This window comes from Pyricularia pennisetigena, chromosome 6 (assembly GCF_004337985.1).
Source record: "Pyricularia pennisetigena strain Br36 chromosome 6, whole genome shotgun sequence".
NCBI classification, from domain to species: Eukaryota; Fungi; Ascomycota; class Sordariomycetes; order Magnaporthales; family Pyriculariaceae; genus Pyricularia; species Pyricularia pennisetigena.
The window spans coordinates 1,803,744-1,820,262 of NC_043744.1; the positions used below are offsets into that span (position 1 = coordinate 1,803,744).

General features: G+C 50.7%; 5 protein-coding genes across 5 annotated transcripts; 4 read left to right on the forward strand and 1 right to left on the reverse strand.

The window, feature by feature from the left end:
- Positions 1-73: 73 nt before the first annotated feature.
- PpBr36_04353 (uncharacterized protein) lies at positions 74-2,126 on the forward strand (the record flags this gene model as incomplete). The annotated part of the gene is made up of 4 exons (XM_029891514.1): positions 74-196; positions 282-666; positions 800-1,008; positions 1,074-2,126. 4 exons carry the CDS (start codon positions 74-76, stop codon positions 2,124-2,126), a joined length of 1,770 nt encoding a protein of 589 aa, XP_029750418.1.
- A 678-nt stretch (positions 2,127-2,804) lies between these two features.
- PpBr36_04354 (uncharacterized protein) lies at positions 2,805-3,086 on the forward strand (the record flags this gene model as incomplete). The annotated part of the gene is made up of 2 exons (XM_029891515.1): positions 2,805-2,864; positions 2,952-3,086. The coding sequence occupies 2 exons, from the start codon at positions 2,805-2,807 to the stop codon at positions 3,084-3,086; spliced, it is 195 nt and encodes a 64-aa protein (XP_029750423.1).
- A 1,118-nt stretch (positions 3,087-4,204) lies between these two features.
- On the forward strand, positions 4,205-6,501 carry PpBr36_04355 (uncharacterized protein; the record flags this gene model as incomplete). The annotated part of the gene is made up of 3 exons (XM_029891516.1): positions 4,205-4,377; positions 4,611-5,090; positions 5,175-6,501. Coding segments are annotated over 3 exons (1,980 nt in total), but the record flags the coding sequence as incomplete, so codon positions are not given.
- Positions 6,502-11,584: 5,083 nt separating this feature from the next.
- Positions 11,585-12,620, forward strand: PpBr36_04356 (uncharacterized protein; the record flags this gene model as incomplete). The annotated part of the gene is made up of 2 exons (XM_029891517.1): positions 11,585-12,401; positions 12,505-12,620. 2 exons carry the CDS (start codon positions 11,585-11,587, stop codon positions 12,618-12,620), a joined length of 933 nt encoding a protein of 310 aa, XP_029750421.1.
- A 672-nt stretch (positions 12,621-13,292) lies between these two features.
- Positions 13,293-16,131, reverse strand: PpBr36_04357 (uncharacterized protein; the record flags this gene model as incomplete). Its single annotated transcript, XM_029891518.1, has 3 exons — positions 13,293-15,448; positions 15,513-15,931; positions 15,998-16,131. The coding sequence occupies 3 exons, from the start codon at positions 16,129-16,131 to the stop codon at positions 13,293-13,295; spliced, it is 2,709 nt and encodes a 902-aa protein (XP_029749815.1).
- Between the last annotated feature and the right edge of the window lie 388 nt (positions 16,132-16,519).

The following is a 16,519-nucleotide window of genomic DNA, read 5'->3' on the forward strand; positions in this document are numbered from 1 at the left end:
TTTTTTCGTTTATTCCTTTTCCTCTTGGACTTCACTCGGATGTTATAACTCAGTACTGTCGCCTCCATGAGCGATGCCATTGTCCGTGTACGACGCCGATGAGGAGGCAGTTTCGCCATCCCCGGCTTACCGGACTAACACTGCGACTCATAGCGATTCTCAGCGATACCTGAGCACTCGAGGTGACGACATTGGTGTATGCAACCATCCTATCGCGCCATGTTGCCGCCATAATTCTCATTTTGTCTTCTATTCCACGAGCTGACAGCGAACCATGTCAGTTCCGCTTCCAAGACACCGTCCTGAACCCTCTGTCCTCGGACGGTGGTTTCTACCTCCCTGAGGGCACGCCCAAGCTCTCTCTGTCGGATCTCACAAGATGGAAGGACTTTTCGTTTCGCGATCTCGCTTTGGCAATCTTTTCCATCTTTATTTCTCCGGCTGAGATACCCGCCGAGCACCTCGCCCAGATCGTCGACGCCAGCTTAGCAGGTGTTCCGAATGCATCGTTTGCGCCCGTGACCAGGGTTGACCAGCATCATGGGCTGTACATGGCGGAACTTTACCATGGCCCAGGAGGCGTTCATGAGGGATTCGGGCTGAAGGCCTTGGGTGCATTCTTGGACTATTTTCTTGAAAGGGAAAACGTGAGCCTAGCAGGCCAAGGTGAGTAGAACAAAGTAGCAAAGAGAAGGCAGAAGGGGGAATGACAAAAAACCTCTGCTGCCCTAGCCCGTCAAGGTTTTTTTTCTGCGGGCGTGTATCAGCGTTTTCCTAGTGGCTCACCAAGTGTATCTAGAAAAACATCATATCACTGTCATTGATGGGCTGGCTGGAGAGGTTGGTTTTGCGGCCGGCCAGGCGTTTCGGGGAAGGCGAAACGTCTCATTTGTGTCACTTCAGCCGTCATCTGAGGCGCCTTCCACGGATGTATCTGAAAGCCCAGATATTTCGGGGACCAATGTGCATGTCATTGGCACGAAGATCGCCTCAAGTCAAGATACCAAGGTATGCAACCATTTTCCCATGTGCCTCTAGAGATCTTTTGCCTGACATTATATACATCTGAACAGCAAATTGCTAGGCAGTTGGCTCGGGAGAGCAAGCCGGGCTGCGTTCAAGACCTTGAAACGCTGCTGTGCGGAAGCTGGCCTCGCACTCTTGCGGGAATAGCGTCATACTTTTTTGTTTATTTTCAAGTTGCAAGAGCGGCACCTTCCTTCAAGTTTGGGTGGGACAAGGTCAGCTTCGGCGTGCCTACTGCCGACTGGGACATAATATCAGGATTCGTTGCCCGGAGGATGGGCTTGCCGGTGGAAAGAATCATAGTTGCAACCTCACAACCCGACGGTCCTCTGGACAGGCTCTGGGCGACCGGGCGGTACGAGCCGGATTCGCAGGCGGGCAACAACAGCGCACCGTCGATGATGACAGCGACTCGGCAAAGCGAACGTCTAGCGAACGACGACGATATCTTGTTCCCGGGCCAAAACGCCATCGAGACGGTGCCCGAGTTCCTCGTCAGCGGCCACGTCGAGCGGCTGTTCTGGTTCCTCGTGTACGATTTTGTCACGATGGCCGGCCACGACATCATGGACGCGGAGTGGGACAGGCGGCAGGCCGGCGGGGAGATACAGACGTGGCTGCGCAAGCTGCGCTCCAAGGGCGGCTTCGGCCCCGTCTACCAAGACGTGCTGGAGAGCGGTAGACGCTGCTTCGGCTGTGAGCGTACGGGTCGCCCGCAGGTCCAAGGCACCGTTGCCGAGGTATACCAAGGGTGCGGGGGCCTAGTCGTCGACCTTGGCGCCGCGGCGGCCATCAAGGCGTCCATAAAATCCATCAAGACCGAGAAGATGGCCGGGTCCCGCTCCCAGGCCACGGTGCACGTGGTGTTGGGGCTGGAGGATCCTGCCCTCAAGGTCGAGGAGCTCGAGGAGGCGTTGGGCGCTCTGGCTAGGACGCAGGGCTTTTCATCATGCCTGCAGAAGGTGCTGAACAGGAGTCGGGAGCTCGAGGAGAGGCGAGTCTCGGGGCGGATAGACATGCATGTTGTGGCTGGAAGCGTGGATGAGGTGAAGGCGGCGGTTGATGCGATCACTTGGGCTGCTATTGAGCGGATTGAGTAAGGGGCTTTGGCTTATGCAGGCCAGAGACTGACTTGTTGCTCGCTCAAATCCAGGGTATAGTAAACGTCAACTGCTTCCGTAAGGACAGGTTGGGATGGGGATATCCAATAACCCCTAGTCCCCGGATGAGCGGATAGGCAAGCCATTGTCTGTCAAGCAGGGCAGGTTTTTGCTGTTTGTCCAACAGACAACCAATAGTCAGTTACGCTTGAAATCAAACCGATTGCCCAAGCAACTTGCTTCCAGTCATGATTCGTGTACCTAGCTGTGAATTACATGCCCAACTAGCAGACGTCAGGTTTATGTTTGCGGCAAGCACGCTCCCATCACGAGGATGACTTCTGTTGTTGGTCGGCAACCTCTCCGCTACTAATGAGTACATGTTTGTTTGCGCGCGGCGAACTGTGTGTTTGATTTCTCTAAAATTAAACGAGCTCATTCTTTGCAAACAGTTGTTTCGGAACCCAATAGAGACCAGACATCACAAACAACTGGTGGCGACGACGTCCAGCCAAGGTCTATAAAACGCGCGTTGCAGACGCCTTGGAGAGCATTCGTTCTCCCACCTTACCACAAGCTCATAATCCGCAAATCTATCGTCGCAAAAACACAGATCATCAAGATCTGCCAATCTTACCATCACTCCAACTCAACTCGATCTCTTGATCAACCTACACAATGTCTGGAAACTCGAACCAAATGACCAAGGACGCTGCTTCTCGCATCCAGTCCTCCTCGGTAAGCTACTTCCTGTTTCTTTGTTATGTGTCAAGGGGTTTTATTGTTTTCAAAAAGCAAGACGAAACATCCTCACCCATTCTATAGGATAAGACCTTCAACCAGACGGGAAACAAGGACGGCGGCTTCTCCAGCCGTGCTCAATCGGCTGCTGACAAGAACGCCAACGCCACGGCGGCGGCTTCTGGCGGCAACAAGCAGGGCGGGATTCAGAAGAAGTAGAGTCTACTCAATTGGTGGTGTTCGTCTTTTGATGGCTTGATCAAAAGATGACAGGGTTGCGAGGGGTTTGGGATGGACAGGACATACGGGAAGAGGTTTATTTTCTGGGATAGACCTGTTCCTCCCATTTTCACCGCTATCTGACGATAACACTGACTTCTATGATACGGGAATCTCATGTACAAGAACTGGACAGTCGCATCTAGTTTACTTGGCAAGCTATCCACCAATAAAGAGTTTTTACTCACATCTAGAACTTTGTCCTTGCTCGAGTGTACCCCACATGCCTCTGACGCTGGCCCAGACTTTCGGGGTTGCTAACACAGCGCATTGCCGGCCGTTGGGTAATATTAGTCTAGTTAGGTCCCGGGCGATGCGGGCGTCATCCCTTGCATGTGTCCGTTTGTCACATGAAAGGTGCGGTCAAGAGTGCACCTCGACGTCATTTGCCTGTCCCTGTACTGCTACCCTCCCTTAGACGGGCGACGGGGCCGAATTTCAATAGTTGCTAAAAGGCCATGGCCGGCATGAAGACTGAAAGGTTGGCCGTTGATTTTTGCGCAGTTCACAAAGGATATGATATTTTGTATTTTGGTCCTACACAAAGATGAAAATAATTTATCTGAGCAACATATTACCCGGCGATAACTAAAAAGGATCAAAGGGATATTAGCGCTGCTCGATAATAGGTGGGCTTCAGACGCGTGACTATCAGTGATCGACACCATCAGCGTTGATCTTTGCCTCCAAGTGGTGTATGCGTGCGTTGCAAGGGGCACAGGGATTTAAATGTCAGCACGTCAATTTCTTTTACTTCTCTTCTTCCATCAAGGGGCCACAATGGGTGCAGCAAGGCGGTTTCGATTTGGGCAAGTACGGCTGACCTGCGATGGCGGGGTAGGTGAACTGGTATTGGTGGGTAGAGTGACCAAAAAGATAAGGCAAGTATAGTAGCTATCTACAGGTAGTACCTTCCTAGCTTTCTTAGATCTTGAACCTCGAAAGCTTCTTATTGGCAGCATATGCACAACCCGCAGAATTGCAGACTGTCCATTGGCCAGAGGCTTTACCAGGTAAGCTTGCAGCTTGCCTCAAGGTACCTGTCACCATCTTTAGCTTGCCCTCCTTTCGAACCCTCCATTGCCGAGCCTCTCGATGGCAGCCTCTGGACCGCGGACGGTCGACATCAGCGCGCCGCCAAGGACATACGCCATAATGATACACTACCGCTTGCAGCAAGATCGCGTGCGATCGGGCAGAGTTTCAAAGGCCCCGGTCATCGGCGGCCGGCGTAAGTAGAGCGCAGCTCGCTGTTGCTCTCGCTTGTTTCTTGAAGCTCTTGTTTCTCATGCCGCGCACATTTCTTGTTTTTTTCTTTTTCACTCGGGTGAACCGCCTGCACTGCCTGCACAGTTTGCTATTTTTCGATACAGATACTCTTTGCCATTTTGCAGCCTGATTGAATCTCGACCCGGTTGCTTTATTCCTCCACCGCGCCTAGACCAATATGGCACTTATATTGAGCCTGTGCGCCTTCTCGGTTGGCGTCTTGGCGCAGTCGACATCCTCAAAAGAGATCATATGGTCCTCAGTCGCCTACGTCTACCATGGCGAACGGCAGCCTCTTGTTGCCCTCGGCAGTCCAATTCTCACCCCGCTTGGAGCCCAGCAAATGTTGGCCCAAGGCACTCACTTTCGCGCCCGATACCTGAGCAGTGGAACATCTGGCAGCACCGGGAGTTCACACCGCATATCGAGTCTTGACACGGATTCTCTGGATTCCACCAAGATCAGCATATTGTCCAGTGACGATGCATACGTTTCCTCGAGTGCCATTGCCTTCATGCAAGGCTTGTATCCTCCTGTTACGGGAACCATGGCCGGTATTGCGGGCGGTGCTGCGGTCGCCAGGCTTGCCAACAATTCTGTTCTCGAATTTCCACTCAACGGCTATCAGTACCCTAGGATACAAGCCTCTTCAATGTCGAGTCCTGAATCTATCTGGTAAGCTCCTCTCGGGAAAGTAAACGCTCATGTCTCAGAGCCAGCATCGCTTGAGCTGCTAACTTTGTTTCTTTCTATCTTCAGGTCTCAGGGATACCGCAATTGTCCTTCCAAAAGCCACTCAGAGCTGGAGATTGTCAACAGTGGGGAAATGAAGAAGCTCAAAGCAGAATCGCAGCCTCTCTTTGACAAATTTCGTGATAGTCTGTTGGAATCCTCGGGCCTGTTCAAGAGCGTCTCGAGTTTAGAATACGACTATTTCGGCAACGCTTACGATGTTTATGATTTTGTCCAATACAACTATACCCACGATAATATCACGCAGACCATCGTCCCACGGGCAGATATTGACAGTCTTGAAAAATATGCGGCTCGACAACAACGAGAGCTGCACGGCAACCTAACTGTAAGCGGTACAGAGCCAAACGACCAGATTCGTGCCATCGGCGGTAAGACCCTTGCTGCCAGGATTCTCTTGCAAATCAAGGCATCCAGCAATGATAAAATCGCGACGCATTCGAGCCTCCAAAGGAGCAAACTCACCTTGATGTTTGGCTCTCACGAACCCCTTGTCTCCTTATTTTCACTCACTGGGCTCGTCAACGGTAACAGCAGACAAGTCTTTGAGGCTCTTCCCAAACCAGGGGCAGCAGTCGTTTTTGAAACTTTCACGGCCGGAGGGAGCGCGTCTGAGGATGGCCAACCACCTCCCGTCGAAGACCTTTTGGTGCGCTTCCTGTATCGCAACAGCTCGGAGGATAACGCATCATTCGTGGCGTACCCACTTTTTGGTAGAGGCAATGCGGAATGGCAGATGAGATATACGGACTTTGCAGATGCGATAGACAGGATTGACCTGCCGACGTGGCAGCTGTGGTGCGCTGCTTGTGGTCATGGTGCAACATTTTGCCCTGGCAATAAGGCTGTTACATCGGGACTCGACGGCCTAGGTGAATCGGGTGGATCGAGGGGGAACATGAGCCTAGCAGTAGCGGGAGTCATTGGTGCCGTTGTCGCCCTAGCCCTCATGGCGATTTTGACAATCATGGTGGCCCTTCTTGGCGGTCTAAGGCTCAGTCGCAGAAATCAGACGCAAGCACATGGCTCAGGAGGCCTTGCTGCATCCGGCGGTTTCCGAGGTGTGGAGAAGAGAGAAAATGATCGTGACGTGCAAGTTACCCAAGGCGGTATCCATCACGAACGTTCTGGTAGTTGGGAGTTGAGATGCGCGGGTCCCCAAAGCCATCAACAAGTTGCGCGTGATGTCAGTCTTCGGCCAGGACTCTCCGTGATGCGGCAGCAAGGGGATAGCCAGACGCCGGGGAAGCGAGGGGGTAATGCATCGCCGCTGGACGATGAGACCGGCAGCATATTCGGTGCATCACCTGTAGAGCCAAGGTCTGCCATCTAAGCATGGTCTGTCTTTCTGTATCTGTACATGGGCGCAAGCGGACACCATGTCGATCTTTGAGATGGCCACAATGGTTCAGTTCGTCGCTCTGTCTATGTGTCATCCTTTGTTCAGATCCATACTTGCAACATTCATGGCTGTCTTGGATCTCTTCAACGCTCGCCCAGTCTGATCTTACAGTCATTTCGCATTACCTCTGTGGGACGTTGACTGTCTTACAAAGCTGGGATCTGGACATTAGTATAAGTTCTAGAGTTAGGGGCAAAGCTCTATGGCAAGTTGAACTTACTGCTAGCTGGGGCGATACTGCCAGCATGTGATAGTTGGTAAAAGTCTATGTTCACCGAATAACGCTTCCCCCTTTCACCGTTCATTGAGTGAGGGCAGACTGGCTTCGTACTCAGTCATTTTCATTGGTTGGCTAGCCTGAGACTACGCCCTTGGAGAGATCATGGCATTGACTACAACCGGACAAGAAACAAATGATTTCGCGCATGAGGAATCTCGGGGCGACCGGCTGTTGGTAGATCTCTCCGGAGCATCATGACGGCCTGTTTTCCTGAGTTGGCTGAGAGGCACCGGTGGTGGCCGTCAGAAATTTAGTCCGATGGGGCATATTTGGAAACACTCAAAGGTATCACGGTTGAAACTGAAAATCGAACCGACTGACTCGCAAGCGAAATCTTCAACAGAACTCGATTTTTAACTAGCCTAGTTCTAGTCTAGACCTAGACCTAGTCCACTTACACTATCATTAATAAGCCCGCAAAGTCAAAGTCGCGAACGGCACGTGGCATAGTCATCCACAAAGGCTTGGTCAGAGGCGATGAAGCCTCGAAAAGAGTCGTGCCGGGGAGACGCCGCTGGACTACGTGCAACTGGGGGCCAGTAATTAAGATTCGGAACAGTGAGTCAAGAAAAGATTCTCAACGAACGGTTCTCGGTAGAGATTGGTTGGAGTATGTTGGACCGAACTTGAAGGTAATCCTAGCAGGCTAGCAGGTAGACGCGGGTTTTGAATGTCGTCTCGTGTGCCGACCCCCGTTATGAGAGATGAGAGCAAAACCGTGACGCAGACGTCTGATGTTGACGACCTTCAGGAGCCAGGAGCCCAGATCCCAAACAAAAAGAAAAAAGAAAAAAAAAACATTTTAGGTTTTTCTATCTTGTTTGTTCTACGATAATTGCGAGAAAATAAAAAGCAGATTTCCTCTTTGGGGAACGCGCACCTTGGCTGCATCATCGACAAGCCTAACCTCAGAATTCCCGAATGGCTTCGGTAAGTGGGTTGGCGGGCGGAGGGCACGCCTTGCGGTATGTCGCACCTTTGTTTGTAGTTTGGTTGGCTCTGAGCCATACGTACTCAATGCAGTACATTCCTGCCTAACGTCAGTCTTACAAACCGTTGGTCATTGCAATCCTGTGGGTTCAATTTATCTACTTCTCTGTGTTGCGAACGCGGAAGAAAAAAAAAAGTCAAATTTTGACAGCGAACCAAAGATCAGCTTTTGTTACCAGGCGAGCATTGTAGTATGCGGCGGCTTAGTTGCTCTATGTTCCAGTCTAGGTTCAGATTAGATCGTTTTACAGCTCTCCCCCTAAAGCATTTAGTCTCAACGGTGGGTGGGGTGGTCTTTGTCCTTGGCATCATCAGTCCACGGCGTTTGACATTTTGCCTTTTTTCTCCATCTAGGGCAATACTGTATTATACTGCTGGGCGGTTTTCGCGTTCCATCGCACGCGCGCGCCCGCATCCCGCGGGTCCGGGACGATGTGGGCGCGTTGCAGGGCAGGTGAAACTTTTTCTGTTGTGTTTTACGCGCCTTTTCGGAACGTGCCGGGTGATCTGTTTGCACAGAAACCCGGGCTCGGGGGTTTTCTTCTTGCGCCCATATCACATTTTCCCTACCTTTTATTGTTTTCTTTCGAGGAATAGCATTGTGGCCCCCACCCCCACCCGACGTTGACCTCTGTGCTCATGCCTGGATAATCTGGGATAAGATCCTACTCGGTCATTGCAACATTTGTCCCGAGTAAGTCCTTACCATACCGTACCCCAATGCGCCAAGACAAAGACATTTATCGTGTTGATCTGCTGCGCTCATGGGACACCCCAGAAGGTAAGTTTGGTTCTTTTTTTTTTTTTTTGTCTTTTTTTTTTTTACTTCTCGGTTGCTTCTCCGGCTTGAGCTGCCTTGCGGAGTCATGAATTAGGTATTCTATGCAATAAACAGAAGCAAAATAAGGCCTTCATAACCGGTAGTACGTCATTTGAAGACAATATTGTGGCGAGGCAGCCCCAGAAAATAGGAGAGGTGCAAAGAACGACACCGGCGTTGACCTCTCCAGCCCATACCACGGTAGTTGCGCATTGGCATAAGGGTGCTGTTCTCTCACAGCCTGTATTTTGGTCATGGCATTGAAGAAGACATCGGCCAAAAAGGTGGGGGGCTGTTGCTGTTGGACTATTACTATATTCGGGGTTGCTCGAGAGTTTCTTGTTCGACTTGGCTGACATCCATGGACATGTGCCCCACAATTAGCACTATAACCAAGATGGTGTCCCACACTTACTGTGCTGAATTTGCTGTATAGGTGCAGCCACTCCAGTAGTACACAACAATGGCACATATAGACTGATGTTATGCCAAACGTGCTATAACCGCGGAACCCCATCAGCGCCAACGTGACGGGTACAGTAATTTACTACTTGCAGATGTTAACCCGGAGCAGGTCCCCCAAATCCCCACAGCCGAGTTGCTTTCTGTGTTCAAGCATTGGCCAGGTCCCACCCAATTCTTCTAATGATAGATGCTTGGCCTACGATGATCGTGAGGCTTTGATTTTTGGGTGTATGAAAAGAGAAAATGCCATGTAATTGACTGTCGGGATTCTGCCTTCGGGGGGTTTTTTTTTTGAAATTCTTTTGTTACGGGAAACAACTCCTATTGTTAGCTCTCTGCTAGATGTAGTAGTATATAACACAAAAAGCTTGAGATATACAAATCTACGAGGCTAATCTTTCTTCCGGATGTTTTCAATTAGCTTGATTCATAGCAGGAGAAAAGAAGAAGAAGAATTCCCGACGGCCCGTTGGACAATTGCACCGTGTAATTCATTTGTCGAAGTTGTTTCTCCCCCCGCCCAAACACCTTGCAGTACTGTGTGCAGTCCATTATGCTATCCGGCACATGTTACAGGGCCATGATCCCAGCTGTTATCCCGGGATCGCCCCTGACATGGAACCCCGCATAGACCCCAAAGTGGGATGATGGCTTGGCGCTGAAACCCTCCACTCCTAGCTTTTTGCTCCTTGATATCCACCCTGTTTGTCTCTGCTCGTCCCCTACTTTTTCTCCTATATAGGCTTTGTACCCTAGTCCTTCTGCCCATGCTTTTACTACTCGCTTGATTTCAGCTCGCAGCTGTTTTGCCAACGCTTGCTCCTCACTGTGACGTCGCCCACATTCCTGCCCCTAGGTATACGGAAAGGTAGGTATCAGGTGCTGAAACTTTGACCAAATACCAAAGAAGCTTGCCTAGCAACTCGCGTGTCAACCTTTTTTTTTCTCTCTCCCCCGGACAAGAGAAGGACAACAAGCTACTGCTAGTTTACCTGATGTAGCTGATAGTGGTCGGACCGGTGGGCTTGCTTCGTTATGCTTCCGTAGGTGATTGCCAAGAGCAAGCAGATGTAGGTAAGCTACCTTACAATACAACAAAGGCGCGTGCTCAGCCCAAGCATATCCCTGGCAGTGACACAACTTTAGCAACAACCCTACCCGCATAGTCTTGAAAGCCTCGCCTGCTTGTGCAGTACTAAAAAGTTCCTGTTTTTTTTTTTCATTTATACTCTTAGCTTTTGTCTATTTTCCGAGCACTAGTTCAGCCATCTCGTTCCAAAAAAGAGAGCGCAGCACCACGACCCCATCAACAAAGAAAGAACAAAAACCCCACTAGTAACACTACCACTAAGTACGTACATTCCTTTTGCATGTGCAACCATGCGCCGATCAGAGATTCTCTGGTTCTGAGGGAAAGAGTTTTTATGGTTTGACATTGGCATCGGGAAGGTCGTACGTTACGTCGTAGTTGGTCGGCATGGGCGCGTCGGGCGATCCCGTCAACTTTTTAGCTCAACCCCGAAATCTGTACAGTAGTCATGAGAACTCTCCATCTCGGCCTCTGTACCTTGCTGCAAGCTGTTATTTTTCCTAGGAACGCATTTATACTTTTCTAGAGACCGGGGATATAAAAAAAAATTAAAAATCAAACTCACCTACCATGTAGAACAAGGTAGCAGTTCCTTCCATTCGATAGGTGGAGAGACATTGACTTGGTAACCAAACACGGCGCCAGTATGTACTGTACAGTACCGTGTAAGTTTCCTGACTATTACTCTAGAGTAGCGGCCCTACCACCTTGGGAATTGCACATTTTTCGCGGTTGATAAAAACAAGAAGCCAGTTAGTTACCAGAGTCAGGTATCCGTACTAATTCACCCCCCAGCGGGACCCCTGTCTGCATGATAGTGAAACAACAACAAACGTCTCTTGCGTGAAGCCGTTTTGGTCGGGGAGGGCATGCACCTCTTATTTTTTTTTTGCCGATGACCTACCTGACTTGGACCCCAGAGATAGGTCGTCCCCACTCGCTTTACAGGGAACAGAACGGTCCCCAGTGCCTAGGACCAGGTATCCTCGCCTGATGTTGGTAGGACGAAGCAAAAAAAAAAAAAGAGGCAAGTCGTAGAGAGACAGAGATGGAGTCTGCACTTCTCCCGCGCTTCCATCCGCCAAACTGCTTGTACTCGGATGAGTATATATAACGGTCGATTGACCTCCGTTCAACCTTTTCCCTGGAGCTTATTCCATCCCACTCATCATCCCAGTTTCCCAGATCCAAACCATCAAACTAGCCTTTTCCTTGTGCCTCGTTGTTTTTATTCTTTTTTTGCTTCTCTCTTCGATTCTTTTATATACCGCCGGCCGGGTTGTTCGCCTGTAACCTTTATTAAACCTCTCTTCAACTTTTTTTTTTTTTTTTTTTTTCAAGGTTTCTCCTGTCGACCAAAACCGTCAACATGAAGGTTATCAGCATCGTCCTCCTCGCCATCGCCGGCACCGCCGCCGCACAGGCCGACATGAGCATGGCCGCCGACAACATGGGCGACATGAGCATGGCAGCCGGCAAAATGGGTGACATGAGCATGGCCGCCGACAACAAGGAAGGTAAGCCCATGGGCGACATGAGCATGGCTGCCGACAACAAGGACGGCAAGCCCATGTCGACCAAGGCCATGTGCAACAAGATGTTCAGGCTCGAGGGCCTGGAGAAGCTGGCTGCCAACCAGACGCTCCTGAACGAGGTCACCAAGAACAACGCCACCAGGGCCGATGCCATCAAGGACAAGGCAAAGAAGGCCGAGACCGAGCTCAAGGCGCTCAAGGACAACTCGACTCTGGTGACCGAGTGCGGCAAGATTGCCAGCTACCGCAAGGAGAAGCGAGACTGCGGCAAGATGCACCGCCTGGAGCGCCTCGAGAAGATCGCCGCCAACCAGACGCTCCTGAATGAGGTCACCAAGAACAACGCCACCAGGGCCGATGCCCTCAAGAAGAAGGCCGAGGAGAGCAAGGCCGCCCTCGAGACCCTGCAGAAGAACGCGACCCTGACCGCCTTCTGCGCCGGGGAGAAGGACAAGCAGACCTGCCACGGCATCAAGGGCATGCAGAAGATGGTCGAGAACTCCAAGAACCAGACCTTCCTCGACAGCAAGTTCAAGGGCAACCAGACCAAGATCGACGCTTACAAGAAGAGAGCTACAAAGACCGAGGAGAAGCTCAAGACCCTCGAGTCCAACTCCACCCTCATGGATATTTGCAAGAAGGAGACCCAGAGTAAGTTTTATGATTCTCCGTCCCCTCAACTCAAATTTACACATGTCCCTTTTTCATCATGTACAGATTTGCTGACTTGCTCCTTTTTCTCTCGCATTTGTAGATGGCAACGGTGGTGGCCGCACCAGCAGCCCCTCCAACGGAGGTGCCTCCCTCCAGGCCTTTGGTGTTTCCACCTCAATCATGGCTCTGTTCGCCGCCGGCCTTCTCCTGTTGTAAAGAAGATTATGATAACGACGATAGGAAAGGATTTGGCTTATTTGCGTACCTGGGATTGGATGTGAAAGTGGGCCTTTTTGGAGGATACACATAAAAAGAGAGCTTCTCTATTCTACATCGGGGTAGCTTTTCCCCCTCTTTTTCACTGTAGATAAACAAGTTGGGATGGAATATATGTATTTTTTTTGGGCGTTTCATAGCCGTTTTCGCTTTCGTGTTTGCCGTTTTCTTGTGAATTCATGTTGAATGTGTGCCGATTTATCAAAATGCCCAAGATCTGACGATTGTGTTTTCGGCGCCGGCAGTAGCCGTTCTGGGGATGAAGAGACAGGCATCAACAACAGATGATTGTTGAAGCGGACATTCCGTGACCCCCTGGTCTCTGATTATATGTTGGGTTCGACTTGTCCAGTCAATCATGGCGATACTATACCTCTACGAGATGTCCAGTAAATCCAGAGCATTCGACGGTTTTGCACTTAATCAAGTTCGAGCTCTAAAGTTTGTTTCGTGCTTCGCAAAGTGCGACCACTCGGGAAGTGTGATCAATTAACCTCTTTTGAGTACTGAGTTTAAGTCGGAGATCCGGTGCTGCCTGAACCTTACAGCAACAATAGCTGAATAATTGTACACACATGACAGACAATTGCAGCTCATGAGTTTGCGCTAGAATCATTCAATCTCTTCAATAACTGCTCGCTGGGTTGTTTGGTTGCCGCTGACCTGGATATTTCCCAAACCAATCTCAAGTCCAGCCAGCCGGATACTGTTGTCACTTGGATGGCTCGATCCCGTATCCGTAGGAAGAAGCGAGCTCAACCTCCAATTCTCAAGGCTCTCTACCACATCCCGGGCATGTTGTTGGACCAAGCCATCAGTGTCGGTGCTGGCCACATACTCCAGAATCCGTGTTATATCGGCACGGCTTTCATCCGTGAGCCCAAATCCTAGATGTCGCTTGTGCTCTTTGGCGTGGTCTAGCGCTCTAACAAAGCTGAGCACGATGAGGACGGCTGAACGTCGAAGTATGCCCTTTTCAGCCTCCGTCTCCAGCGCCAAAACTTGCATGCTCAAATCAACGGCCGATGACACCAGATCTGGGCCCATCCCGGCTATGTTTGTCTCGATTCCAATCGCCAAAATGGACAGCGCGGAGCCTCGAATGCGAACGTCTTCGGCGCCCCTCTTGCTGCTCCAGCCTTCTACGATACTGTTGAGAATGGCATTGTCTGCACGTTGTCTTTCCGACAGCTCCGCGGTATCTTGCTTGTCAGGTTCGTCATCCAGCTCGCCCCTTTCGGCTTTCATCTTGCGAAGTCTCTCTTCTCTAGCCTGTTTTGCCTCTGTCTTTGGCCGGCGGCCGCGTCGACCGGCCAACATCAGTAGAGCGTGGCAAACCTGTTGCGCCGCGTCGCCAGCAAACGTCTCGCCAAGTCGCTCAACCACTTGCATGAGTGCCTCTCCAAAACGAAGACGCGTGTCGACGGCCGCCATCTCGCTTGCGTCTACGTATCGATCGATGAGTTCGCGTGTGACAGACTTTGGATGTCTGTTGGCTAGCTCTATGTAGATCTTGATTACCCGTAGGTTGATGTAATCATCACTTTCCGCCAGCAGTGACGACATTAGCACGAGAACCGCGGGTATGTCCAGAATGGTGCTGTTTGTCGAGATGAGACCGTGGATTAGATTGAGCCCCTCGACTCTGACGGGAGCCGGCGAGTCATGTTGCGTAATGTATGATACAGCAAGAGCGTATGTCTTCCGCTCTTCAATCTGTCTATCTGTCTGGCTGGGCTGCATCTCAGAGGGTTCGTCAAATGCAGCACGATACTTCAAGTATCGCGCTATATTGGCTGCCGTTGTTGAGCTTTCTCCAACCGCCATCTTGCTCAATCGATCCAACGAGCTTTCGATGGATTCCATCAGCTCCTGGTCTACCTTTTGCTGCTGGAAGTTTGGTGTTGTAACAATTAAATTTAGCAGACTCAAAGCGACTGAGAGGACTTCCTCATCGTGACTAAGTTTAGCTTTGTCAGATAGCAGATCATCTACCAGCTTCAATATGTGTCCCGGTTGACTAGCAAGCTTGTCCTGAAGCTTGAGCATCATCGTCTGCAATACCTGGCCTCGAAGAAGACCCTGAAGTGGATCGTCGTTGATCTTCTCCTCAGCTTTGACGAGAATCGTTGGCTGCTGTGGATCAGGGTTTGATTTCGCCCACTTGTTGAAAACATCCAGAAAAATGGAGGATATGACCTCGTCAGTAAATGCTGATGAAATCAGGTCGACAAGTTGCTGGGCCTTGCCCTCTGCCTGGTCAAGGTTTATCTTTTCAACTGCCAAATATCCGGCGTCGAACTGGCGGGGAACTACGAGCTGGAGCGTGCCATCCTCTTGGCTATCGTAAATCCATAGCAGCCGGTCCTTGTCGCGCTCTCCGCTATACAAAAGATTGTCGATGATGCAAGTGACAGGGTCAAGCGAGCTGGCGACATTCAAGTAGATAGTCAAGAGGTTCTTGGCTGGACGACGGTAGTCCTCCTCGTACCTGTCCCTGTCGGTCGCCCCAGACACAATGGCCCAAAGGGGTAGTAACAAAGGCTGTATCAGTCTTCTCGAAAGGCCGGGATTAGGATGATGCACTACTAAGTGTTGCAGGCGTCGTAAGGCTATGGACAGGTCCGATGGAGAAACCAGCACTGAAGGCTTGCTGAGGTCTACCACGCCGCCTTCCGTAGCGGAATTCTGCATGGAGGATACTTGGTGGGCTCCGGGCTTGATGGTTTTGTGTAGAGGCTCGGCAAAGCTACGCCAGCCGGATGTTCCTGGGCGTTTGTTAATCTAACCGTTACCGAAATACGCGGTCTGCACATGAAATCAAATGCATACCTGGGGCACCAAATTGCCTTCGGCCAAGAATGCCAAATCCAATGACGTACGCAGCTACTTTTGTAAGATCAAGCCCGTCTCGACCATCGAGAATGTCTAGCAACTGAGGAGCTATGCCGGCAAACCAAGTCTCTGGGTCGATCGAGGATGGAGGCATAGAGAGTAGCCGAGATGCCAAAGCCATGGCCTCGGGGGATATTTTTGTAGGGCCCCTTGCTGCGCCATCGGGCTTCTTCTCCATTGAGCTGCTCTCATTCAACGGATGCACCGCAAATATAAACTCAAGGGTGGCCCGAACTCCATATCTCCTTAAAGGCACTGCGGCCAGTAAACGCATGAACTCTAGACGGAGCCATTCCGGGACTCGGCCCGGGCGCACCAAAGTATTCAGAGCTGGGACAATAGCAACAGTGCTTGAACTTGAACAGCAGATACAGACAGTCAGATCAGATTTTGATGTGTGATGATCATATCATATGACCTACTTTTCGATGAAATTGTTGAGCTGCAGCTTGGCGTCCTCTTTCGAAGTTGCTGTTACGGTAGGATCATAGGCCTTATTGCCAAGATCCACCAGACACTCGACAAGTTCATCGAATGATGACTTTTCGGGCGCCATCTTGGCTCATTTGGGCAATGTTAAGGATGGCAACTCAAAGCAACTTCAAAGGGACGGGATAAGCTTCTGGTAATGTTCCTTCAGATTATTGACCGAGCAAAGCCCCAAAATAAAACCGCTTCCTTTGGATCGATGGTTGGATTTTAAAGGCGAAAGAGAGTGACAAGGAACGGAAGGCACAATTGTGATGACCAATCAATCAATCGCCTGCAGAGGTGACTAATCCTGGTCGCCCGGTCAAGTTGTACCTATCCACGTGACTGCGTGTGTGTTATGTAAGCCCAATCACGCGTTCTCTGAAGCTATGACGTGACGTATTTCTACGCTCGTCTCAAAATCCAACAGATATCGTGGCGCGTTTTCTCCTGCTGCTACCTAACTCATTCCT